Raw genomic sequence first — 26551 nt, 5'->3', positions numbered from 1 at the left:
TACACACTCTCTGAGTCAGCTGACTGTACACACTCTCTGAGTCAGCTGACTGTACACACTCTCTGAGTCAGCTGACTGTACACACTCTCTAAGTCAGCTGATTGTACTTTGATGATTATTTTGATAATGTTTTGCATTTATATATTAATTAACTAGTTAAATTATATTATATTATTTCTTTCTTTCAGAGAACTTTCAGAGAAGAAAGAGAACTGCTTTCATCAGTTCCTGTGTTGCCAATAATATTTGTGTTTCATTTACTTTCTCTGCATGCGTGAACACATTATCTTAATCTGCGATAATAAATACAGTATTGTAGCTCTTATTACAACAGATTGTATTTGTTGTTGTTCTGTCACAGCAGCTACTATTATTACTACTATGAAACATCGTGTTCACCACATCAACCATCACAATTTATACATCAAACACCTCAACAACAACTAAATTCACCACATTAATCACCATAAATACTTACAACCACACCTAGACTCACCACTACAACTGCCACATATAGTCACTATATACATTACAATACTTACCAGCAATCCACCGCCACCAAGGACCCTCCCAAATATATATATATATATACAAGCAACCTTAGTTTACAGGTTTCCGCCTTTATCCAAAGATAATTTAAAAAAAAATGAAAAGCTCCTTAACTGATACCCACAACTCCCGGGAGACGGGGAGGAACGCGAAGTGCATAGTGACGATGAAGGGCAAGATCACCAACCTCACCCACCCGGATAACCCTTCAGACGTCAAGGCCTTTACCTACGACTATTCCTACTGGAGTTTCGACGGCATGAAGGAGGACGCCACCGGGTACTTATCTAAGGCCTCCCCATCTTCTCCTTTCTCAGACCAGGTACGTTGAGTAAGGTTTGGCTCTCGATGGATATATCTCGATGGATATACATCGCTGAATATACGCTCGTCATTCACATATATCCCCTCCTTCTCCTTTTCCTCCCCACTGCTCGTACCAGCAATCCGTGTACGACGATCTGGGGAAGGGAGTGCTGAAGAACGCTTGGAACGGATACAATGCCAGCCTCTTCGCTTACGGGCAGACTGGATCCGGGAAGTCTTGGTCGGTTATTGGCTACGGAGCAAATAAAGGTGAGTGAGAGAGAGAGAGAGAGAGAGAGAGAGAGAGAGAGAGAGAGAGAGAGAGAGAGAGAGAGAGAGAGAGAGAGAGAGAGAGAGAGAGAGAGAGAGAGAGACAGAGAGAGAGAGAGGGAGAGAGAGAGAGAGAGAGAGAGAGAGAGACAGAGACAGAGACCAGGTGTCAACCCGATAGGTTGATACCTATCAACCAGGTATCAACCAGAGAGAGACAGTGAGAGATATGTAGAATTCATGGAGATCAGCTGTGTTTTTGCATTGGACTTTGCAGGTGCCTTCAACCCGATGTGTTACCATGAACCAGGAACGCAGATTCAAGGACTCTGTATTTCAGGCTCCTTAATACAGGTAATAGGCACTACCTTCAAGAAAGAGCTCCAAGGGTTGTCATAATGATGGAGAATCTGAAAGCCACCCAGTGCCAATATACCATAGGGTAGTGTGCTTGGCCTTTTGTTACGGAATCTGCTTCAACCATTCAAATTAGTGTCCAAAACTTCGTACACAGTGATGTAGTTGACATCTTGAACATAATGTGTGACTCTTCAGTGACCAGGAAGAGCCAACGCTCCGAACCTAAGAAGGTAGGTAGCTAGAAATCTTACAGACCTTCAGTGCATCTCGTATCTTCTCGGTAGAAATAGTTTCCGAACCTTATATAAACTACATTTTCGCTCTCAAGTTGAACATGCACTGCTCTTCTGGATGCTTTGCCCCCCTCCCCCATCCAATATCCGATTTCTGGACAAGGTAGAAGGTTGTGCAAGCAGATCTTTAGTCTTGACCTCCTCTGGTTGGATTGGTCAGTATATCCGAGCCTTCAACACAGGAGTGATATCGGAGGCCTTAATGTTATGCATGTGGCCAATATTCTCAAGATTCGTCACCTGGCCCAACTTCTTGGACAAATCAGAAGATTGTAACCACAACACAAGACGCGCAGCCATCAACAGCCTCATGATGACTGTGCCCTTATAAAGGTTATCACTCAGTCAGCGAATATTGATTACTGGATGGATAAATGTTCTCAGTAAGGTTGTCTCAAGTCAACCGACCGTGTGAAGGCTTTGTCGCACAATGTGCTTGTATGTTGCTGATTTAATAACTGTATCTATTTAACTGTTATTTAACATTTAACAATTATTAAGTATAACATACAAGTTAATAATAATACGATAATTATATTAGTTTCTAGTGTCAGAACTGAAATAAGCTGATGTAGGATAACATCTCTTAGATTCCGGTGTTTATGTACCGTAGAAGCTTCAGTCTTAGTTTGTGCTTATTAAACCATTTTCATATTTCTCTATTTTTCCCATTTCGGTGATACAATTTTGTTGCGTCTCTCCCTATTTCCCATTCTCTCTACCTCCATCCCTAACTGCCACCGTTTTCTTCCTTCCTATTTAACCTACATACTTCCTCTACCTACCTCTCTGCCCGCCTTTATATTTCCCTTCCGTTCTCCGTGCCTACCTAACATTGTATCTGCTTTTCTAACGCCCTACCTAACTCCATATCTCCCCTACTATCTTCCTACTTACTCTCATCCCTCCCTCCCTAACTTCCCCTCCATCATGCCTTCACTTCGCGGCTCCAGGCATCGTCCCTCTCATGTGCAACGACCTGTTCAACGGCATCACATCCAATACCGAGAAGAAGGAGTTCGAGGTGCGGTTCAGCATGCTGGAGATCTACAACGAGGTAGTCTACGACCTCCTCAACCCCTCTAAGAGCAAGAGTGGCCTCAAGATCAGGCAGCATCCAAAGAAGGGATTCTACCGTGAGTATTTCTCTTCCCCCCTCTGGTTTTCTTCAGCTAGGGATTCCTTTGCTTTGCGTTTTCTGCTGGTGATATCTTCTCTTTACGGTTTCTACAGTATGCGTTTTCTGTTTGTGCTTTCTGTGGTAAGCTTTTTTTTGTATGGTTTCCCCTCATAAGAGATATCTCTTTATGATTTCTACGAATTTCTACAGAAATAAACAATTTCTGTTTGTGGTTTCTATGGTAAGCGATTTTTCCTTAAGGTTTCTACATTAAGCAATTTCTCTTTGCAGTTTCTACGGTAAGTGATTTATCTTTTTAGTTTCTACTTTAAACGATTTATGTTTATGATTTCTACGGTTTTTGTTGTAAGTAATTTCTCTTTACTCTCTCTGTGGAAGGATTTTTCAGTACGGTTTCTTCAGCGAAGGGTTCTTCTCCTCTACATTCTCTATGAAGAGGGTTTGCTCCTCTCTGCTGTTGCTACGGTGAGTGATTTCTTCTCTCTACCGTTCTTCTTTGAGGATTTAGTGGGTCGTTCTTCCTACGCTTCCTACGGGCAGTGTTTCGTTAGACTGTTACTGCTAACTCGACGGTGATTATAGCGAATAATTTCTATATTACCTAGTTAGTTATTATGAATTAGGGTTTCTGTTGCGGCTATATTGCCAGTTAATCACACAATTATCAAATAATTAAGCGATCAATATATCAACGAAGGAATAACTAATCCAACGAAATAATTGAACAATTAACTCACAATTAGATCAATCAACAAACTGGACAATTTATAGACTCAAAATTAATGCATTCATCCATTTCTCCTACCATTCACCATGCACCCCATCCATATCTTCCTCTACCATGCCATTTATCTATCTTTCCAATCATCAACGAATTCACCTGTCCCTCCTCATCTTGCAAGTGCCTCCTTGCAGCGGAGGGTCTCAAGATGGCGCTGGTGACCAGCTACAAGGAGATCGAACAGAGGATGGAGGAAGGGACGGTGAACCGTACCATCGCCTCCACCAACATGAACGCCACCTCCTCCCGCGCCCATACCATCGTCGGGATCAGCTTTATCCAGAAATTCAAGAACGAGGCGGGACAGGAGACGGCCAAGCAGTCCACGGTGAATCTGGTCGATCTTGCTGGCAGGTGGGTGATGCGGGAGATAAAAGAGGTGGTTCTTGAACTCTCTTGAGTTCTTGAACTTGGTTCGCATTCTTGAACTGTCAGGGACACGCGTGTTTGATCTCATTACGCGGCCTCAATATTTTCTAATAGATGCATCACAGTCTTGTGATTTCATTGTGCTCTCTGGAGGATATATAAATATTGTGTTTTGGAGAGTAGCAGGGGAAAGGGCGGGAGGTTGACTGAGGATGATTCATTCGTCTAGTATACTGTAATTATGTGTGTAGCATTAACATTTCTTCAACTGAAAATAATCTATTTCTTCTATGTTGATTGGAACTTATATAAATTTATATTTAAAACTTGTTAGCTAGTACACTGCGTGTTCTATAGGAGCTGTACTGCAGCTCCTATGGAGACCGTATTTGTTCACCTTGTCTCTTCCTCCTAGTATCTGGGCCTTTTCTCCTCCTGTGCTGCTAGATTGAGTTCCCTTAGTCAGTCCTCTAAGCCGTCTCCTCTGTACGTGTTCAAATTTCTCGATGTGCTTCTAGAGGTGTGAGTTACTTGCCTGCGCTGCATATTCTAGTACTGGTCTCACGTAAGCTACATAAAGTGTACTGAAAGTGTCATTGTTTTTATATTAATAAACGTGGTCCTATGTTTCTCAGCTTCCTATATGTTGCCAATGTTATTATATTTATGTGTGCTTCCCCTGCTAGTGCTGGAATTATATACATTCCCAAGTATTTGTATCTTTCTCATTAATGATGAGATTAGTGTAGATTCCTTCTGGTCTCCTGTGCCCCCTTTTCCAACTGTATCACCTTGCAATTGTTGGGTTTAATTCTATCAGCCATCTGTCTGCTTACACATGACATATTTCAAGGTCTTTCTGCGGTACTCTGCAGTCCTCCCCGGACTGCAGGGTACTTTCTTCATAGTTTTGAGTCGTCTGCAACCATTGAAGAGAAGGAGTTCACTCAGTACGGCAGGCTGTTCACAAAGTTTAGGTGGCAGTGTGGTAGACAGATGTCAGTGTGGTAGACAGATGTCAGTGTGGCAGACTGACGTCAGTGTAGTGGTGGTGTGGTAGACTCCCGTCAGTGTGGTGGCGTGGTACTGACGTCAGTGTGGATGTTCCTGCAGCGAGCGCGTTGAGAGCACTGGTGCTACGGGCTCCAGACTGAAGGAGGGCGCCGGGATCAACCTCTCCCTCTCCTGTCTCGGCAACTGCATACACGCCCTCGCTGAGAAATCCAATGGCAGGCAGGTGAGACTGGTTGACGGGTGTTGCATGCTGTTGATGGGGTCAGGCGGTGATCGACATGTGCTGGCTGAGGTTGATGGGGGTGATGGAGTGAGATGATGGATGACGGGGTGAGCTATTGCTTCACGAAGATGATGCTGAGAGAGAGAGAGAGAGAGAGAGAGAGAGAGAGAGAGAGAGAGAGAGAGAGAGAGAGAGAGAGAGAGAGAGAGAGAGAGAGAGAGAGAGAGGGAGAGAGAGAGAGAGAGAGAGAGAGAGAGAGAGAGAGAGAGAGAGAGAGAGAGAGAGAGAGAGAGAGAGAGAGAGAGAGAGAGAGAGAGAGAGAGAGAGAGAGAGAGAGAGAGAGGGAGAGAGAGGGAGAGAGAGGGAGAGAGAGGAGAGAGAGAGAGAGAGAGAGAGAGAGAGAGAGAGAGAGAGAGAGAGAGAGAGAGAGAGAGAGAGAGAGAGAGAGAGAGAGAGAGAGAGAGAGAGAGAGAGAGTATAACACCCACAACACGAGACTAACACTGTCCCACGTTACCTCCGTGTGTGTGCGTGGTGCCAGGCCAAGATCCCATACAGGGACTCATCACTAACCCGCCTCCTGATGAACGCCCTCGGAGGCAACAGCAAGACCATCATGATCGCCGCTATCTCCCCCGCAGATATCAACTACGAGGAAACCCTCTCCACCCTCAGATTTGGTGAGTCTCCCAATTTATAGCTTCAAAACCCCCGTAACAAATATACTACATAAACAGCTCAATGTAGTGCATGAAAATGAACGAAATTCATCACGAATACTGCAAATGTGTTTTCATTGGCCAGTGACATCTTAATAAAGGAAATAGATTCGTTCACTTCCTAGTTACGAACAGATCTATTACACTTTGTAATAGCAAGTCATCTCTAGCAAGATCACAGTTCTTTTAACAGGTCATCTCTATGCTTATGATTCGGAGAGATTCAGTACGTTATGTAAACACAAAATATTTAAAAAGCTGTAAAATTTCAGCTTTGAAGTAATAATTTGTCCTCACTTTCTGTGTCACACGCGCGCGCGCGCACACACACACACACACACACACACACACACACACACACACACACACACACACACACACACACACACACACACACACACACACACACACACACACACACACACACACACACACACACACACACACACACACACACACACACACACACACACACACACACACACACACACACATACACACACACACACATACACACACACACACACACACACACACACACACACACACACACACACACACACACACACACACACACACACACACACACACACACACACACAGCCGACAGAGCCAAGCAGATCAAGACGAAGGCGACAGTCAACGAGGACCCGACGGACAAGCTGCTGCGGGAGCTGAAGGAGGAGAACGAGAGACTGAAGAAGATGATGCAGGGCGGGAAGGTCGACGTCAACATTATCGACGCCGACGGCGACGGAGTTGACGATCGAGGTGGGTGTGGTAGCCCGGTGGGTGTGGCTCTTGGTGGGTGTGGCTCTTGGTGGGTGTGGCTCTTGGTGGGTGTGGCTCCCGGTGGGTGTGGCTCTTGGTGGGTGTGGCTCCCGGTGGGTGTGGCTCCCGGTGGGTGTGGCTCTCGGTGGGTGTGGCTCCCGGTGGGTGTGGCTCTTAGTGGGTGTGGCTCTTAGTGGCTGTGGCTCCCAGTGGGTGTGGCTCCCAGTGGGTGTGGCTCCTGGTGGGCGTGACTCTTAGTGGGTGTGGCTCCTGGTGGGCGTGACTCTTAGTGGGTGTGGCTTCCGGTGGGTGTGGCTCCCAGTGGGTGTGGCTCCCAGTGGGTGTGGCTCCCTATAGGTGTTACCAAGGTAGTTACACCGCACCCCTACACCCACCCAGTAAAGTTTACCGTTACGTACATGCTCTACCAACCATAGGCAAACTTGGGATACTTGTCTAAGATTCGTGACAAGTGTCTCATTTTGAAATTTCTTGATCATTTGTCATAGTTAATACTTAAAGTCATAAATTTGCTCATATTCGCATGGTGTGCGAATATATTGGTTCTGAGAGTTTACGTTTGTTCAGGTTTACTCCCAAACTGGAGGCTTCCAGGGTAAACTGGAGGCTTCTAAGGTAAACTGGAGGCGTCCAGGGTAAACTGGAGGCTTCTGGTGTAAACTGGAGGCTTCCGGGGTAAACTGGAGGCTTCTAAGGTAAACTGGAGGCGTCCAGGGTAAACTGGAGGCTTCTAAGGTAAACTGGAGGCTTCCAGGGTAAACTGGAGGCTTCTGGTGTAAACTGGAGGCTTCCAGGGTAAACTGGAGGCTTCTAAGGTAAACTGGAGGCGTCCAGGGTAAACTGGAGGCTTCTGGTGTAAACTGGAGGCTTCCGGGGTAAACTGGAGGCTTCTGGTGAAAACTGGAGGCTTCCAGGGTAAACTGGAGGCGTCCGCTCTGTACTCGATCTGCACGTTTTCGTTTCAATCACCGACATCATTATTAATTTTGCAGACGCAGAGGCGCTGAAGAAGAAATGGGAGGAGGAGATGAAGGCTCGTATGATGCAGAACGAGCAGGAGATGACCAACATGAAGAAGACTTACGAGGAGAAACTTAAGATGGCCAAGAAAGATTTTGCTGTGAGTAAACCACATACAAACTTTCCAGCTACGTTTGACGGCAGAATAATTGGAAAGTGTCTGTGTTAATGCCATGATAATTGTAACACTAGTCGCATTTTATTTGGCTTAGGAACAATATAGATTACCTTTAAATACATTGTAGGGTAAAGTGAGGGTTAGCAGTGTTTGCTAAATTGGTGTTAATTACACTGGAAATACACCACCGGATTACATATGATTCTTAAAAAGCAGGAACATCTTTTGGTATGCTATATGCTATCGTAGATAGCCACCTCCCGCCAAACACACACCGAAACTACGACGTTGGTATAGCGTTCGAACAAGTTTTAACACCTCCTAACCAGTTATAACAACCAATATAGCAAGTTGTAACAACGCTCTAATACGTCATAAACACGTTAAGCCAAGATGTAGCAACTTTATAAGTTATAACAAGCGGAAAATAGAGACAGTTTCGTTTTGTGTTTCCAGGGTTTAACCTCATCTTTCTTAGCCCTCTTGTCTTTATCTTCCTTAATTCTCATTTCGTTTACCTTCACTAGCTTCCTGCGCCTGACTTTATCTGTCTCCATCTCGCTCCACAGGATCCGTCGATCGCCAAGAAGGAGCAGGATAAGCAGACCAAACCTCACCTCTACAACCTCAACATTGACGCAATGTTGTCCGGTCGCATCGTCAACATTCTCAACCCCGGGGTCAGCACGGTTGGCAACCGCAAGGGAGAGGAATCTACTATTACTATGATCGGTCCCAAGTAAGGCGCTAATGGCATTACCATTATCAAGTAGTGGTTGTGGAGTGGGGCTGTGAGCAGTGTGTGTGTGTGTGTGTTGTGAGGTGTGTGTGTGTGTTGTGAGGAGTGTGTGTTGTGAGGTGTGTGTGTGTGTGTGTTGTAAGCAGCGTGGTTATGAGGAGCTTAGTTACTACAACACATCCAAAATACTCACTCAAAAGGCTTAATTAAGTCCCTTCTACCAATTTCATTTTAAAATTATTATCTCTCTCAAAATGGTTTATATATATTTTTAAAATTTGTGAACTATGTCTCCCGCCAGCATCCAGGAGCAGCACGCCATCATCACGGTGGCTAAGGACGGGAAGGTGAGCATCAAACCCGTCACCCCAGACTGTCGAGTCCTTGTCAACGGTACCGCCATTCCCGGAGAGACGCCCCTCTGTCACAATGACAGGTCAGTGTCTACCTGGCCGCGCTTACGTGTCTCTGTCGAATGAAAACGTTAGATTAAGATGCTGTATGTCATTCTTGCTGCATGCCACTGGTAAATGCCAGTGTTGTGTTAAGAAGCTGATGTTATTGTTGTATGACTGTAGTATGTAAATACTATCTCAAGATGATGTGTTATTGTTCAGGATCAATGGGAATTTATCGTATTCCCAGGCTCAACTATTCAAGGTTAGGACAAAAGCCAGCTAACGTTTAGGCGGATGAAAACATAAAAGTCCCGAACTGTTTTAGATTAAAAAAAAGGCACAAGAACATTAAAATAGAATTGTGAATTGTGAGTCCCAAATTCGCGTTAATTTACAGTAGCAAAAACTGAGACATTGCTCCTTCAATATTAACATAATTCCTTCGAGAAAATAATTGAACAAAGTATGAAATTGAACTCGCTCCCCGGGGTCACCCCCTAGACACCTGCGTAACCGACTAGATCATGATGAGCTTAAAAAGAGCAACATTGGTCCTTCTCTCCCCCCCCAGACTACTGTTTGGGGCGACCCAGTTGTGGGTCTTCCAGAACCCGACAGAGAGTAAGAAGGCCAAGATACCGTATAAGGAGATCACCTACGCACTGGCCCAGGAAGAGATCGCTGCCAAGAATGGTGTCCACATGAACAACAACGGAGACGCAGGTGAGCCCAATTAGTTTTGTCTGTACTTGAAAATTACACCAACATTGCTTTATCACTGCTCTTTGTTTGCTCTATTATATTTAATTCGCGGGAATTAAATCTAATTCCTAGGTAAATATAATTTAATATTTGATAGGTAAAGAGAATCATCAGGTTGAAGGAAACCTACCCAACCGTTTCTGTTCTGACCGAGGACTGAGCCCAGGTCTCTGGGCTGTGATCCGAGTACGTAAAACACTATCCCGAATTACCCACAAATCTCAAACGCCACTGAAGCATGCTGTTTAAATAACATTAGTTTTTATTCCCACTTGCAGACCCCGAGTAGAAGTCCGTGTTGTTGTTGTAGTTGTAGCTGTAGTTGTAGACTAAATAACTACACAGTAGTCTGTAGTCTACACACAGTTGTAGACTACATAACTACACAGAGGCTCCTGTGTAGTCATGACATATGACAATTTTCCTTTCGTATCCAGACATGTCCAAGATCCAGGAGGACCTGCTGGAGGTGATGCCGGCCGTCGAGGAAGCCAATTCTATCTCGGAGGAGCTGGACAAGCTGGTCAAGTTCGAGATACTGATGGTGGCGCCTCAGGTGTTGGGCAAGGAGCAAGGCAAGACCGAGGTCAGTATCACTCTGTGCCGGGATTCAGTCGAGCATTTACGTGACCTCTTACGAAACCTGTACATCTCTCCTCAATCGCGTTGTTTTTGTTTGTAAATATTAAGCAGCTGATTAGACACCAAAGCGCCACGAGAGTGGCCATAATAATTAATAAACTTGGGCCCAGATCGACTTTACAAGCGTTCCGAAGCTTCTAAACTGTTTAATAAATACAGACTAAGCCACCGTTTAACAGTATAACGGGAGTTACCACCTTTCAACCACCTTACAACCTTCTCCACTCCTCTCCGGCAGGTACAAGTGAAGATGAAGAACCTGGCCAATGGGACGGAGTTCGTATGGACGAAGGAGAAGTTCCTCAGCCGCCTCTATATGATGAAGGAGATGTACCAGAAGTATGAGGACGAAGACGAGTGGCAGAAGCCCGAGGTACATATATACCAGTCGTCCCTCTGTATAGATTTAGCTGTATATTGATTGATATAATATATAAAGTATAAAGTTTATACATGATTATGTGACTCCTCGTCATCTCTCTCTCTCTCTCTCTCTCTCTCTCTCTCTCTCTCTCTCTCTCTCTCTCTCTCTCTCTCTCTCTCTCTCTCTCTCTCTCTCTCTCTCTCTCTCTCTCTCTCTCTCTCTCTCTCTCTCTCTCTCTCTCTCTCTCTCTCTCTCTCTCGCTCTCTCTTTCTCTCTCTCTCTCTCTCTCTCTCTCTCTCTCTCTCTCTCTCTCTCTCTCTCTCTCTCTCTCTCTCTCTCTCTCTCTCTCTCTCTCTCTCACATCTCTCCCTCCCCCCTTACCCAGGAGGAGGACCCATTCCAGGAATCTCTGGACACCGAGGTCCACATCGGAACGGTCCACGTCAACCTCCAGCCTCTCGCCTACAACGTCGAGCTCAAGGAGCAACTCGAGATCACCAATTACAAAGGAGCTGACGTTGGCATGATGAACGTGAGTAAAGAGTTAACGTAAGGAGATGAACATAAATGTGAAGAGAACATGAGTGATGAGTTTAAGATAATGTGAAAATAAGTTTTAGGTGATCGTAAATCAGATTTTTCTCATTAAGTAAATGACAAGCGAACACGTAATGACGTCAACCAACCAGGTATAGACATATAAACATGAAAATACAAACATATATACAAACACTATAAACATTCAGACATACAAACACACTGGAACCCATACATACACTTACTCAGACAGAAGGAGGCAGATAGACTGAAATACATTCAGTAGGCAGCAGACATAAAGACCTTCGAACAAACAGGCACACAGATAGACACAGACAGAACAACACAGGCGACGATCGGAACACAGAACAACTAACCAGCGTTTGTTTTGGGTGGCGTCTAATCACTGTGTGTGTGTCTGTGTGTTTTTTGCCGCGAGGCGCAGGTGGAGCTTGTCCCGTGCGACGCGAAGGGCAAGGAATTCACGGAGGCAGACGACAAGTTCGTCGACTCCCCCTCCGACCTTGTCGGCATGTCCTTCAACTTCAAGGTCAAGATTATTAACTGTAGAGGTCTGCCCAACAAGTACTCGGTGAGTAACTATACGTTGATTACACACACACACACACACTCGCGTGCACACACACGCGCGCACACTTATACACTCATACTTACACACACACACACATAGACACTCCTCTTCATCTCTCTCTCTCTCTCTCTCTGCCTCTGTCTCTCTCTCTCTCTCTCTCTCTCTCTCTCTCTCTCTCTCTCTCTCTCTCTCTCTCTCTCTCTCTCTCTCTCTCTCTCTCTCTCTCTCTCTCTCTCTCTCTCTCTCTGCCTCTGTCTCTCTCTCTCTCTCTCTCTCTCTCTCTCTCTCTCTCTCTCTCTCTCTCTCTCTCTCTCTCTCTCTCTCTCTCTCTCTCTCTCTCTCTCTCTCTCTCTCTCTCTCTCTCTCTCTCTCTCTCTCTCTCTCTCTCTCTCTCTCTCTCTCTCTCTCTCTCTCTCTCTCTCTCTCTCTCTGTCTCTCTCTCTCTCTCTCTCTCTCTCTCTCTCTCTCTCTCTCTCTCTCTCTCTCTCTCTCTCTCTCTCTCTCTCTCTCTCTCTCTCTCTCTCTCCCCCTCTCTCTCCCTCTCTCTCTCTCATTCTCAATCACTTTTATTCCAAGAATCTTTAGAAATTCTATCACATCATCATTATCAAAAAATATATATTTTCATTACTTTAAGGACCATTTTTCACCATCTAAATTGTTCTCGTGTAAGAAGAACTGAGGCTGGAGACTCCATCATGATAATCACACCCATTAGCTGAGGCTATTATCTTTAATAAGATCACACACACGACCAACACGCAAGCCGGCACCGACGAAGCCGCTTCCATAAGATGCTCTTCTCATCTTAGCGCATCATCTGAACATCTCTGAAATACGAGATGCTTCTATGCTCACATGTTATCTCTCACCTTTAAACAGACCTCTGAACCATCTATATAATGAGAAGATAATGAAGCCATATAATGGGATCGAACCTGCGTTATTGGACTCCTCAGGTGCACACACATACTTTACCGACTGAAAAAAATGATTGTCGATAGTGCGTGTGTCTTGTGAGTCCAGGAACTCTAGTTCAGTTCCACTGTATGGTTTCAATATTTTTTCATTGACATGTTACGCTCTTGTGAGTTGATTGTGTATCTATACATTAAAATGCTTCGGATACGTATCTGGAAATCTCCATAGACATTTTTTTAGTGTGGCAACGACGTTTTGGTCCGTCCTGGACCATTCTCAAGTCGATTGTGACAATCGACTTGAGAATGGTCCAGGACGGACCGAAACGTCGTCGTCCCTTCACCTTCTAGTGTGTGGTCTGGTCAACATTCTTCAGCCACGTTATTGTGACTCATCGCCTGCATTTAGTGTGGCATTTTATACGTATTGACTATCTTAACTCTTGAAGATAACGAGTTTTCTATAGGGAAAAAAGGCATATTAAATCCTATAAATAGTCTTGCCTTTAACGCAGATGATTTGCTTCACGTTCGAGATGTTATCACGGGGAAGGGTTGAGCTCTGCGTGATATCATGCAGGTAATAATACTGCCTGAGGTCATAACATAGTTTCTCTTACGCCGGAACGCGAGGCGTGTTCATCACGATATCAGATAAATTAATCACCAAAATCTAATACAACCTATTGTATCTGCTTGTTTACAAATCAATAAATAAATCAGTATAATAAGTCCTTGAACATGCCACCGACGACGTCACTCCAACGAGAGGCAGATGCTCGGAGTCTCCCTATAACGACGTCAGTAGAACGATGTCACAATTTCCTAGATGTAGTGGTGATGTCTTCAAGAACATCTCGACCTCTTGAAGAATGTCTCCCCTAACATTGCTCTATTCCGTTTTCTTTCATCTCTAATCGATATACGATCAACGCACTAGTGAACTTTGGAATGTTCATATAGTCACTTAGATAAAGGTCTCGCATTGTGTCATCAAGGTGATATGTCGCCTCTTGACCAGTCATAACTCACCCCCCTAATGTCACCTATTTATAAATCAGGTAGATATTTACCAGGTAGATATTTACCAGGTAGATATTTGCCAGGTAGATATTTGCCAGGTAAATATTTACCAGGTAGATATTTGCCAGGTAGATATTTGCCAGGTAGATATTTACCAGGTAGATATTTACCAGGTAGATATTTACCAGGTAGATACATGATGCAGCGACGGAAATGAAGTCAGAATCATTGATTTGCCATCTTTTTTTCCCCTTAGTCATTGTCATTCTTACACATAGGACAAAATTACGTACCTCACTGAAGCTAATAGTTTCTTCCAAAATTAAATAAAATGCGCCCTCACTGAAACTTCTGTAGGAAAGGGCTCGTGAAAGACTCATGGAACGAGCTAACGCCATTTAGAATAGATATCTCATAATAGCTGTTTCCTCTCTCCACAGGACATGTATTGCAGTTACCTGATTTACCTTGATAAAGAAGAAACTAAGACGAAGTTGGTGTCAGAAACTTCCAACCCAGAATTCGGACATTCCAAAATATACACGTTCACCCCCGCCACACAACAGGTGAATACTTATTAATACAAAAATACAGCTACAAAAATCAATAAAATAATGACAGTAGTTATGAAAAAAAAAAATCAGTAGGACTCATGAACCATAATAATTAGAGATTAATAATGACTCCGACATTCACTGTTATTCACTCAGTCAGTTGAAATATACTCATATCAACACACCTATTCATGCAGGATAATAAAGAAATACTAACACGCATACATATGGAAAAACACGCACGCACACACACACTCCAGTTCACACACACACACACACACACACACAAACACTCTAGTTCACACACACATACTCAAAAAGAGAAACTAAAGACATTGTCCGAAAAGTGGTTGCTTGATTTAATCTAGGCAAATGTAAGGTGATGGGACTGGGGGGGGGGAGAGATGTGGGAGATTACAAAGACTACACTATGAATAACCTATAGATATAGTAGGATTATGGTCTACGGGTAGACATGACGATAAGCTTGTCACGGGAAATCTAGTTCAAGAGAATATCATCACCAGCGTAGATGAAGCTGACAAACATTCTAGCAGCAGCCAGAAGTCTTGTATACCATCTATAAGAGATCAGTGGTAGAATATATAGCGTGAGAACACCATCTAAAGAAACTCTGAGAAATCCAGAGGTCTAAGACAAAACTGATCTCCAAACTGAAAAGTTTGGACAATGAGAAAATGTTCTGTAAACTGGATTTCACAGAGCTAAAGAATAGATAGAGGAAATATGTTCATAAAAGAATTGACAGAGGGGACACAGAAGGAAGGAAAGAATGAGCAGGCGTTAGTGGAAGAGAGAAACAGTCACAGGAATGTGGAAAGCAATTATTTAGGTATTGCTTGAGTTTCTTTAGGTATTCGAGGTCAACTCTTTTCACAGAAAAGGCGGTGCCAAGGAGCTGATGCTCATTCCTGGAAGCTGAACTAGATGAGTACACATACCTACGGTGAAGCCGAGAGCCAAATATCTATAGTTCCCGAGCACACACCGAGATGAATACAATCATATGTATGTACATACAAACCTTTCCCAGCCAACACGTACAATCCGAAAACTGTTCTAAACTCCACCCAACTCCTCATCCGTCAGCTGGTAGACTACCTGCAGAATGGTGTTCTAACCATCAAGGTGATGGGGAAGCAGAAGGTGCGACGCTCAGCCCTGGCTCGCGACCCTGGCCTCACCACCAAGGACATGCTCAAGTCCGACCGTCAGGTCTTCTCTAGGTGAGGACATATTTGAGGCTGTCCTGCGGCTTGCAGAGATTCCTGGAAGATGGAATTGGGGCATAGTTTATGTTAAAGACATGAAAAGTGACCTAGGATTCTTAAGGTTTGAAGGGATACTTGGAAGGTGACCTGGATACGTATGGGTTTATCAGGAGAATTGGAATGTGACCTGGAGACGTAGGGGTTTTATCGAGAGACCTTGACTTATCAAGAGAACTGTAAAGGGATCCATAGACTTACGGGTTTATCGATAGGCCTGGAAAGTGACTTAGACACCAGGAACGTTAGGAGGAGTGTTTGAAAAGTGATCTGGGTACTACGAAGGTTGGTAGAGGGGTTTGGAGAGTGACCTAGACACTAGGAAGGGTGGTAGAAGTGTTTGACACGTGACCTCTGTACTAGGAAAGTTGGTAGAGGTGAATAGAAAGTAATCTGGGCAATAGGATGATTAGTAAGGTGTTTAGAAGTGACCTGTGTAGTAGGAAGGTTAGCAGAGGTGTTTGGAACGTGACTTAGACACTAGGACGGTTGATAAAAGAGTTTGGAAAGCGGCTTGAAGGGATGTCTGGGAGTTGAAAGAGTGGCTTGAGGGAGTGAGAGCAGCATCATCATTATGATGAGACTCTTACTCTAAGATCCTCCCCGTCACGTGTGTCACTTCAGACACAGGCACTATCCATACTAATTGTATTATCACAAAATGAAATTTCGAAATCTGTCACTTAAACTTTTAGATTTAAAAGTATCACTTAAATTTAGAGGCCTCGCTGTACAGTGCCCCCAGCTGTATTATGTCCTTTGTTGTACTTTTCTGATTACATCCTTCTGGACTGCATCCTTCAGAACTGCATCCTTCAGAACTGCATCCTTTAAAACTTCTGCCTTTACAACAGCAACCTTTAACAGCGTCTCCTCCCTTACAGCAGAACAGCCAACTTGATGAACGGGTTCCAGATGAACGGGCGGGTAGTGGACCCACAGAAGCAGTCCATCATAGTTGAGTTGCTCCTTATGAAGAAGACGCAAGCCAGGCTGCAGCAAAAAGTTGTAAGTCCTTAGTAAGCCATTCTTCAGTGTGCCTCAGGGAAAGTATCCGGTATATTTTTTAAGGATGTCTCAGCCAAAGAAAAATGGATCTTCCAAGGATATCTTAGGGGAAATGTTAAGAGATCTTTAAGGATGTCTTTGAGAAAGTATCGGGGATCTTTAAGGATGTCTGAAGGAAAGTATATGAGATCTTTAAGGATATCTCGTGGAATGTAAAAGGTACATTTCAGGATGTCTCAAAGAAACTGTCAGGTACATTTAATGATGTCAAGTGTATATTTAAGAAAATCTCAGGAAAAGTATCAGGGACTCTTTTTAGGGATGTTACAGGGGAAAGTATGAGTATTACCAAGTTATTTACATCTTTTGATGTCATACGGGTGATGACGATTCCCACATTTTAATGGAAGGGGTATGGGGACATAATAAGATAATCCACTGGAGGGATGTAGTTGTAAATAGGTTAAGAATCTTTGGTATTAGGAATATTTTATGAATATATCAGGGAAATATATAATATCAGAAATATCAATGAAATATATAATATCAGAAATATCAGGGGAAGTTTAAAGGATCTCTAAGAATGTGTCAGGAAAAGATTAATCATTTTAAAAAGAATTCTTTCATTAGAATCATAAGATAAAATAAATTTTGAAGGATATTTAGTTTATAGAATTTTTTTTAATATTGTTATGAATATATTTATTATTTAGAGCAAATTACATACCACAGAAAATAAGAATTGTTTCCACCCATCTCCTCCTTGTCTGCCTTCATCCTCTTTCCTCTCACTATCCACCATCCTCCTCCTTCTCCTCACCATCCACCTTTCTTCCCTGCTTTCTTACTCCTCTTTCTCTTCCCTCTCCACCCTCCTTCCCATCCACCCTCCTTCCCCTCCTCCGTCTCCTCATTCCCGTCCCCTTCTCCCGGTCAACCATCCCCTGCAGGACTCTGTCCGTAAGCTGGTGAAGCAGGCGGAGAACATCTCAAGAGTACGGGTCTCCACCAGCCTCCTGAAGGAGCTCATTAACGCCAACACCCCCGAACAGGCCGACCTCATCATCAAGAAACTCGCAGGTAATGGCTAGCTAATGGTTAGGTAATTATTAGATCATTATTGGATAGTTTTATCCATCTATATCGCCCTTTCTTTCTGTGCTTGAGGAAATGGAAATTTTCCAATATACATCAAGTGGAAACAGGAGTCAAATTATAATCTTTTGGTTACTAAATGTATGATTTTAAGCAATAAAGATGAGGAAATATAAATTAGTGTAATTACTATGGAGATTGACTAATGATTAGACACATCTCTCCTGATAGACATATGTCGCCTGATAGACACATGTTGCTTGATAGACTTACATTAAATGATAGACACATTTCTGTTGACGAATACATGTTTGGCTTGGTAGTGGCACTCATTATTTTCTCTAATTTAAAATGTATGTAAATATCTATATTTATTTCCCCTTTAATAAAATCATATTAGTTCGTTCACATTTTGATGTATTCTTCCCTTGAGTCTCGTAAATATGATGTATTATTTCTCAAATAATATTTCCCACATAATATATATCCCGTAATACTGTACTGGAGGGAACCTACATTCCCTCCAATACGTTATGTGTGGTTTCCTCCGAGGCTATGGGTCCCGCTTCTTCCAGCCAGAGGTGGTACTCCCGTAATATATATCATGTAATAATTTTCACCTAATATGTATTATTTTGTATGAAATATATACATTTCGACATCATGTCATTACGGTGTATCAGATCTTTGAGTATTGTGACCACTTAAGAGTTACTACAACCTCCCCTGTTATAATTTCCCTGTTATTTAAACACTTACGATGGCTGGTAATTACCTATCACTTTCTGAGTTCGTTTGGCAACTGCTGTTATGCCACCAGTCATCGAATAAGTCAGTCATTCATTGCTTACCAATACAGTCACCAGCCTTTTTCAACAACATTCGCTTCTCATTGTGTAAACCATTGCCAACACCTTCGTGCATTAGCATTCGACAGTTCCTTCAGTAAGATTTTGGCCCTCAGGATTTGTCTCTGATTGGTTAAAAACGTGATGTTATTTGCCAGGTAGAACTCTAAATATATGTTCGTTTCATTCTTCTCTATGTCTAAATTTTTATGTTATTGTCTGTCTCGCCTGCTGTTGATACTCTCATCTTTGCCTTGACTGTTGTTTTGGATCTCTCTCTCTCTCTCTCTCTCTCTCTCTCTCTCTCTCTCTCTCTCTCTCTCTCTCTCTCTCTCTCTCTCTCTCTCTCTCTCTCTCTCTCTCTCTCTCTCTCTCTCTCTCTCTCTCTCTCTCTCCCTCTCTCTCCCTCTCTCCCTCTCTCTCTCTCTCTCTCTCTCTCTCTCTCTCTCTCTCTCTCTCTCTCTCTCTCTCTCTCTCTCTCTCTCTCTCTCTCTCTCTCTCTCTCTCTCTCTCTCTCGTTCAGCAGCTGTCGGCCAGTCTGTTCCTCCAGGCTGACTAACCCAGCGAGTCCATCAACTGTTGACAGGCGAGAGGTCGACACAGGAGGCGTCGACCTGCCCGCCTGGGGCCCCAGGACGACCTGCGCCGGAGGAACGTGCTCTGTGCTCCTCCCTCTCGTAGGATGCCAAGGGAGGGATCAAGAGGAGGGTAGGAGGGAGAGATGAGAGGAGAGAGGAAGACAAAAGAGGGAGCGGGGGAGTATAGAGGGTGTAGATTAACATCAAGGATAAATTCGATATCAGTAACAAATATTAGCTGAAAACAAGCCCATGGAACGTCGCTATTTTAGATAACGGGACCTCATACTCTAGGATATCGTAACCATGGTAACTGTAATCGAAAAAATATCTTAAACCAGATATCGTAACCTTAAAACTTCGAGTCATTTTCAAACCGGGTGGCGTTTCCGGTACAGGTGAAGCTAGCTTGGGTCATGTCTGGTGAGGTCAGGTCAGTCCAGACCAGGCTGGCCACTCAGGTGATATGTAGGGCTTGGTCTCCACCTCTACTCTCTCACTCCCCCGGCGTCTCTCTCTCTCTCCCTCGGCGTCTCTCTCTCTCTCTCTCAAGGGCGATCTCTGGAGTGCCCATCGAATTGGGTTTGTCCTGACATACTCGGTAGCTATGCCAACCACAGCGCCATACACAGCAGTATGAAGCTATGACAGGCATAGTGCCATACACCGTAGTTATGACAGCCTTATTGTCATATACAGTAGCTCTGACAGCATCGTGTCATACACAGTAGATTTGACAACCATAGTATCATACGCAGTAGTTAGTAGCTATGACAGCCATTGAGTCATACACATTAACCAGTAAAGGTCACTGCCACACTACCGGACACGGTAACCAGTAGCGGTGACCCCCCGCACTATACCCACTCAGACTGGAGCTCCACTGGCAGTGACAACGGTGAATTGTGGTTAAGAAGACAATGCGCTCAACATTTCCAACCAGACACACCATCGCCTCAGTTACCCCTCGCAAGCACAGCTTCTTCATGGTACCAATAACAGTGATAGAGCATGTGATAGTGACTGTAGAGCTTAAAGCAGCCCTGTAGGGCAGTGGGGAAAAGTGGGTGTAGCGAATAGGGCATGCAGTACCGGCCTGGAACCCCCCCCCCCCCACCACCACTTTGGACAGGTCGACCATCGTAGTACTCACATATCATTTCCTACAGTAGGGGGATTTTCGCTACCCGATGTTGTAGTAGCCACAACAGCGAGCACGAGGATGTTGTGGGAGCAAGGCGCAACTCCCTTCACTAAAATCTTATACATTTCTCAGTATAAGCTACAGCTGTTACCTGCATGCATGTAGCTGCATTGCCCACAGTACATGTGTCTCATTATACGCCGTTCTGAGTTGAAACAGTCAAACATTATGGGCTATTCATGCCCGTGCCACCTCTTGGGTGGCTTAATCTTCATCAATCAATCAAACATGACTGTTTTATCTGATTTAATTCAAGTATACCATCTTTATTCTATGTATTATTCTCAGTATACATGTAATGTCCACATTATACTCGGATTATACTTAGAATTCCTGAATTAGTCTCAGTATAACTTAATTATTCTCAGTATATTCTCAGTGTTACCCAAGGAAATTTTCATCGTTATCCGTACAGGTGCTATGTCTCAGTATTCCTTCATTATTTATATCTGCGGTATTCTGAGTACTTCATTATCTTCAGTATATCCGGATTATCATCAGTATTCCAGTGTTATTTGAAGATATTCTGCATTATCTGAAGTATACTTACATCATCTGAAGCATACCAGGATAAGCCTAAACATACCTGCGTTGTTTCCTGTATATGTATCCACAGGATACATAAATTATCCTGAATTATCAGTGCTAGCCTAAATATTCTGCAGTATACATTAACCTCAGTATAATTGCTTGTACCCAAAATATTGTTTGATGACCAAACGACACATCAAAAGATGAAGGAACGACGACGTTTCGACGCACGACAGATGAAAACGACGACGTTTCGACGCACGACAGATGAAAACGACGACGTTTCGACGCACGACAGATGAAAACGACGACGTTTCGACGCACGACAGATGAAAACGACGACGTTTCGACGCACGACAGATGAAAACGACGACGTTTCGACGCACGACAGATGAAAACGACGACGTTTCGACGCACGACTTGACAATGGTCCAGAACGGACCGAAACGTCGTCGTCTCCTCGTCTTCTGGTGTTTACATCTTCAACCACGTTATTGTGACGCATCGTTAGCATTGTTTGAACGTCTTCTCAAGTTTTCATTGGAATCTAATTACTTTACCGTGTAGATAAACATGCTGGTTTTCCTCTCTGTTAATTAATGCATTGATGAGTAGTGACTGCATGCTGATCAATACTCTGGTGGAGACCAGAGGCGTAAATAGTGCATGGTAAATCATTCTACAATTTTGTTAACAAATTGAGTTATTACGTAGTTATTGCATGGTTAAAAATAACTTTGTGCCCAATGTGATATATATAATTTGTTTGGTAATATCTTTGCATTGTTCTGTGGGATAATTTACGGGAGCTTCATCGTTCGTTCATTCATTTGATTAAATTCATTATTGCTTAATTAGTTAGCAATATAATTATCTCAGTTAATTCATTAATTATTTACTCTAAGTGTTTTAGATTGTTAATTATATGATAACTTGTCCTGTTATCGGATTATTAACAAGTAATACTGTTCTTGCGTTGTCATTTTTGTTAATTATTTTATATTACATTTAGCAGGGTGAAGTAATTATCTTGATTGTTATACGGTATTATACAATGTGTATATACACCAACAGTGTCATTCACTATATATATGCACTGTCATTCTGTAGATATACGCACAGTCATTCACAGAATACACATTTTCATTCACTACACACACTGTCATTCACTACACACACTGTCATTCACTACACACACTGTGATTCATTACACACACTGTCATTCACTACACACACTGTGATTCATTACACACACTGTCATTCACTACACACACTCTCATTCACTACACACTGTCGTTCAACAAAATCCTGACGATCTCACCCACAGCTGATTCAGACCGCGAGGGCCTCCGAGCGGGGAAAGATTCCGGCAGTTCTGTGTGTGTGTTGCTGTAGCGAGACTCGTCCCTGAAGCCTCCTAGGGCAGCACCCTCCTTGTAAGCCTTCCCAAACAGCATCCCGCCGGCCTCCCATCCTTCTTCCCCATGGTGGAAACTCTTCACGTCGGACCACACAAGCCAGCCTCACTTGGAAACCCTTCGAATAGGAAGCCTCGACCTTTCTGAAAATCTGTCGTGGCTGGCATCCTCTGTAAGAACTTGGTGTGATCAGAAATCTTCAGATCACACCAAGTATTCTGATCGGCGTTGAAGTAAAGCAGTCTGGCTCCCTGACACTATCCTCCGCCACTTGTGTCAATGCAAGTCTGGTGTGGACGGAGACCCTCACGCAAGCGATTATATCAACTTTGGACAGATAGTAACCTTCAGAGTAGAGATGGATAGGGAAGACTATCACCAGTGTCTACAACTTATATTAAACGAATATTTTCAACTGGACCAGGATGCAGTGCTGTTAGGAAGACCAAATGAATATACTTGTACCAGTTAGAATTATTTTGTATATATGCTAATATAGAAATTAACAAAATATACTTAGTAGAAAACATTTCTCATCAGATTATTGTCAAAGCAGGTCGTTGTTGCCATAAACTGAATACAAATTTACACACAAAATATAATCACAGCAGACCTCATTGTCTCATATATATTTTGTATTGTTCTAATTCTTCTTATACATTTCTATACATTTTACCCCACTTGCACAGTGTCTGAAGCTGTCCACGGTATGGTAGAGAATCTTAACCTTTACACTTGAAGATAGTGTATGAATCCGTCTGCAGAGTGGTAGACATTTGAATCTACTCTGAGAGGTAACTTATCTAAATCTTTCCACATCTGAATCTACTCTGTGTGATAGATTATGTAATTCCTTCAACAGATCTCTATATCTGAATCTCTCAGAAGAAAGACAGAGAGAATATTTCCCTCAGAAAACTGGTGTACTATAAGATTATGTATGATGAAGCTGTACAGTTTGTTTACACATATTTTAAGATTTCAGAAAATCGTGTAATGTAAGACATTACGTGGCCTTAATACATTGTATGTACACTCACTGTGTGTCTGTGTGTGTGTATACATAGATATAGGTGTGATTCCTATTTTTTCTATATGTGATATTTCTATTTGAATGCCCAGTGATAGAATGTAGCGAGAACAAGGAGGAATAACGGGATTGTAGAAAAGTAGAACACGTAACAATAGATTCAAATTTGGTAAGTTTTGATTTAGAATAAATCAAAATAAATCAGAATAAATCAGAATAAATTCATCCAGGTAAATATTGGTTTGGAAATAAGGTTGTTGATTTATGGAGCAAATTACTGTGTAACATAATAGAATTGAGATCGCTAGAATTGTTTCAAGCGTAAGTTAAACTATATATGAAGGAGTTTGGGTGGATATAAATAGATGCTGCCTCGTATGGGTCAATAGGCTTTCTGCAGTTACCGTTATTCTTATGTTTATTATGATTGTTGTGAAAATCATAAGATCCTCATTTGCACAACAACCAGTTAGCAGCCCACATAGTCATGTGGCGTACCACAGTGACATGACTACGTGATAACAGCCCACGCCCACGTGCTGAGTGAAATAAGATAACAAAGTGTGCATGTTATTGTGAGTGTGCCAAGGGGTGGGTGGTGGGTCGAGGCGTCGCTTCTTCCCACCTTCGACGGAATGGGAGAAACAGCGTGACGTCGCGACCATTAACTTATCAGGTATATAAATGGCCGTATCATCATGAGTATACATCAATCAGATCTCTCGTTCTAACGTGCTCTGCGTTGAACGTGCCCAGCTTTGAACGTGCCCAGCGTTCAACTGAGCTGATAACACAGTCGCGAGATAAGTGCTACATATCCTTTATAATGAATGTTCTGTGATATTAAACTTTGTGACAAGTGCCTAATTAGTGGTCAAAATTTCCCCGAGATATAGTGCCCAAGAGGGCGCCCAAGTTGCCAACTAGTAAATATTACCACAATTCTGACGAAACATGCCACAAGCTGCTAGAGAGAGAGAGATGAGTCTGTATTCTTGTTTGGATTCTTGAAGTATGTCTCGCTGCTGAACCAGACTCTCCAAACTTTGTCTCGCAGCTGAACCAGACTCTCCAAACTTTGTCTCGCTGCTGAACTAGACTCTCCAAACTTTGTCTCGCAGCTGAACTAGACTCTCCAAACTTTGTCTCGGTGCCGAACCAGACTCTCCAAACTTTGTCTCGCAGCTGAACCAGACTCTCCAAACTTTGTCTCGCAGCTGAACCAGACTCTCCAAACTTTGTCTCGCTGCTGAACCAGACTCTCCAAACTTTGTCACGCAGCTGAACCAGACTCTCCAAACTTTGTCTCGCTGCTGAACCAGACTCTCCAAACTTTGTCTCGCAGCTGAACCAGACTCTCCAAACTTTGTCTCGCTGCTGAACCAGACTCTCCAAACTTTGTCTCGCAGCTGAACCAGACTCTCCAAACTTTGTTTCGCTGCTGAACCAGACTCTCCAAACTTTGTCTCGCTGCTGAACCAGACTCTCCAAACTTTGTCTCGCAGCTGAACCAGACTCTCCAAACTTTGTCTCGGTGCTGAACCAGACTCTCCAAACTTTGTCTCGGTGCTGAACCAGACTCTCCAAACTTTGTCTCGCTGCTGAACCAGACTCAACGAACTAGCTCTTGTCGGTTGCTGTTTCGAGAGGTAAGTAATAATCTACTTGGTCACTACCTCGGTGGTTTAGGAAACCATATTGTATTAGATAATAAAAAAGAATGAGAGAATGCCGTGTTTTACTGCCCTTCTAAACTACGGAGGATGTCAGTCAATTATTATCGTCGCTCAGACTTCATATGATTCTACAGGATGAGGAGATATGATAAGGAAGACGACCTCATAAAAGAAAGAACGAATAATATTAATACTAATGATAATAATGAGAAAATCAGCATGAGCCATAAGGGGATATTTTAATGTTCATTACAGAAAAAGAGCTGCTTAGACATGTGTTTCTAAAACTTAGACATAATCCTTGAGGCAAAAGATTTGATCCTTCGACAATTTCTTGCCAGATATTTATAAAATGTTTCAACATAAACACCTAAAATGTTTTCCCTCAAAACAAGTTCACATCTTAACTCAGTTATTTCTAGCTGAAAAGTTCTGGTATTTCATTAACACTGATAGAGAGTGGGCTCCAAAGTGTTAGAAATCATTCTTGTGGTATTCAAAGGTAATATATTTTTCATGAAACTCTTCCAAAAAACTTTTCTAAGAACAGGCTTTAGGTGAGCTGGTGCCGGATAACAGTTATTCGCTTGCAGTTCCATTAGCAACATCTGTACAGTTTCGAATGGACCCTAGTCCTGAGAGAAAGAAAGAGAAAGAGGGAGAGAGAGAAAGAGAGAGAGAGAGAGAGAGAGAGAGAGAGAGAGAGAGAGAGAGAGAGAGAGAGAGAGAGAGAGAGAGAGAGAGAGAGAGAGAGAGAGAGAGAGAGAGAGACAGACAGACAGACAGACAGACAGAGAGACAGGCAGAGAGAGAGACAGACAGACAGACAGAGAGACAGACAGACAGAGAGACAGAGACAGACAGAGAGAGATATATGAGAAGTTAGGGACCGTAATCTGCCACACATTACCCGGCCTCCCAAACATGGACTCTGAAGTGTTCAGCGGTCACCACCAGGGCACCTGAAGGGCAGAACACCATCAGGAGAAAGGTGGATCTCCCATCACTAAATCAACAGATAAATCCCACTATAGACGAACTAAGTCCACGTAACAGAGCAGACAACATGACCAGGATGCGGACTTGATCATTCGGCGGATATCCAATGCGTCTCCCCTCGGGCAAACATCAAGTGGCCTTAACACATTGGCTGGGTCCAAGACGAACACGAGTTGCCGACACAAGAACCGGTTTCCACACCTCCTCCCCCCCCCTCCTTCCCTTCGCCCCCTTCCTCTCCCCCTCCCTTCGACCCCCTCCCCCTTCCCTTCGACCCCCTCCCTCCCGGAAAGACGAGTCAAGGACCGTAAGATGGGCAGCGTGACCCAGGAATGCGGATCATCTCAGCTAAACTCGCGGTCGTTCCTGCTCAACTGGTGTTTCCTCCC

General features: G+C 43.4%; 1 protein-coding gene across 2 annotated transcripts; it reads left to right on the top strand.

The window, feature by feature from the left end:
- The first annotated feature begins 678 nt into the window (after positions 1-678).
- Positions 679-25216, top strand: LOC123766295 (kinesin-like protein KIF28). 2 transcript variants are annotated; one of them, XM_069321172.1, is made up of 20 exons: positions 679-871; positions 993-1125; positions 2732-2914; positions 3835-4054; positions 5183-5306; positions 5848-5986; positions 6629-6796; positions 7810-7937; positions 8525-8694; positions 8996-9130; positions 9664-9815; positions 10292-10440; positions 10735-10869; positions 11246-11392; positions 11843-11989; positions 14373-14498; positions 15597-15733; positions 16663-16783; positions 17734-17863; positions 22367-25216. In XM_069321172.1, the coding sequence occupies exons 1-20, from the start codon at positions 716-718 to the stop codon at positions 22432-22434; spliced, it is 2868 nt and encodes a 955-aa protein (XP_069177273.1). In that variant the 5' UTR covers positions 679-715; the 3' UTR covers positions 22435-25216. The 2 variants fall into 2 exon arrangements, with proteins under 2 accessions (XP_069177273.1, XP_069177272.1); XM_069321171.1 differs by having other exon boundaries at positions 16660-16783.
- Positions 25217-26551: the final 1335 nt, after the last annotated feature.

This window comes from Procambarus clarkii, chromosome 9, assembly GCF_040958095.1.
Source record: "Procambarus clarkii isolate CNS0578487 chromosome 9, FALCON_Pclarkii_2.0, whole genome shotgun sequence".
NCBI classification, from domain to species: domain Eukaryota; kingdom Metazoa; phylum Arthropoda; class Malacostraca; order Decapoda; family Cambaridae; genus Procambarus; species Procambarus clarkii.
This window is presented reverse-complemented; position numbering and strand designations above follow the sequence as displayed.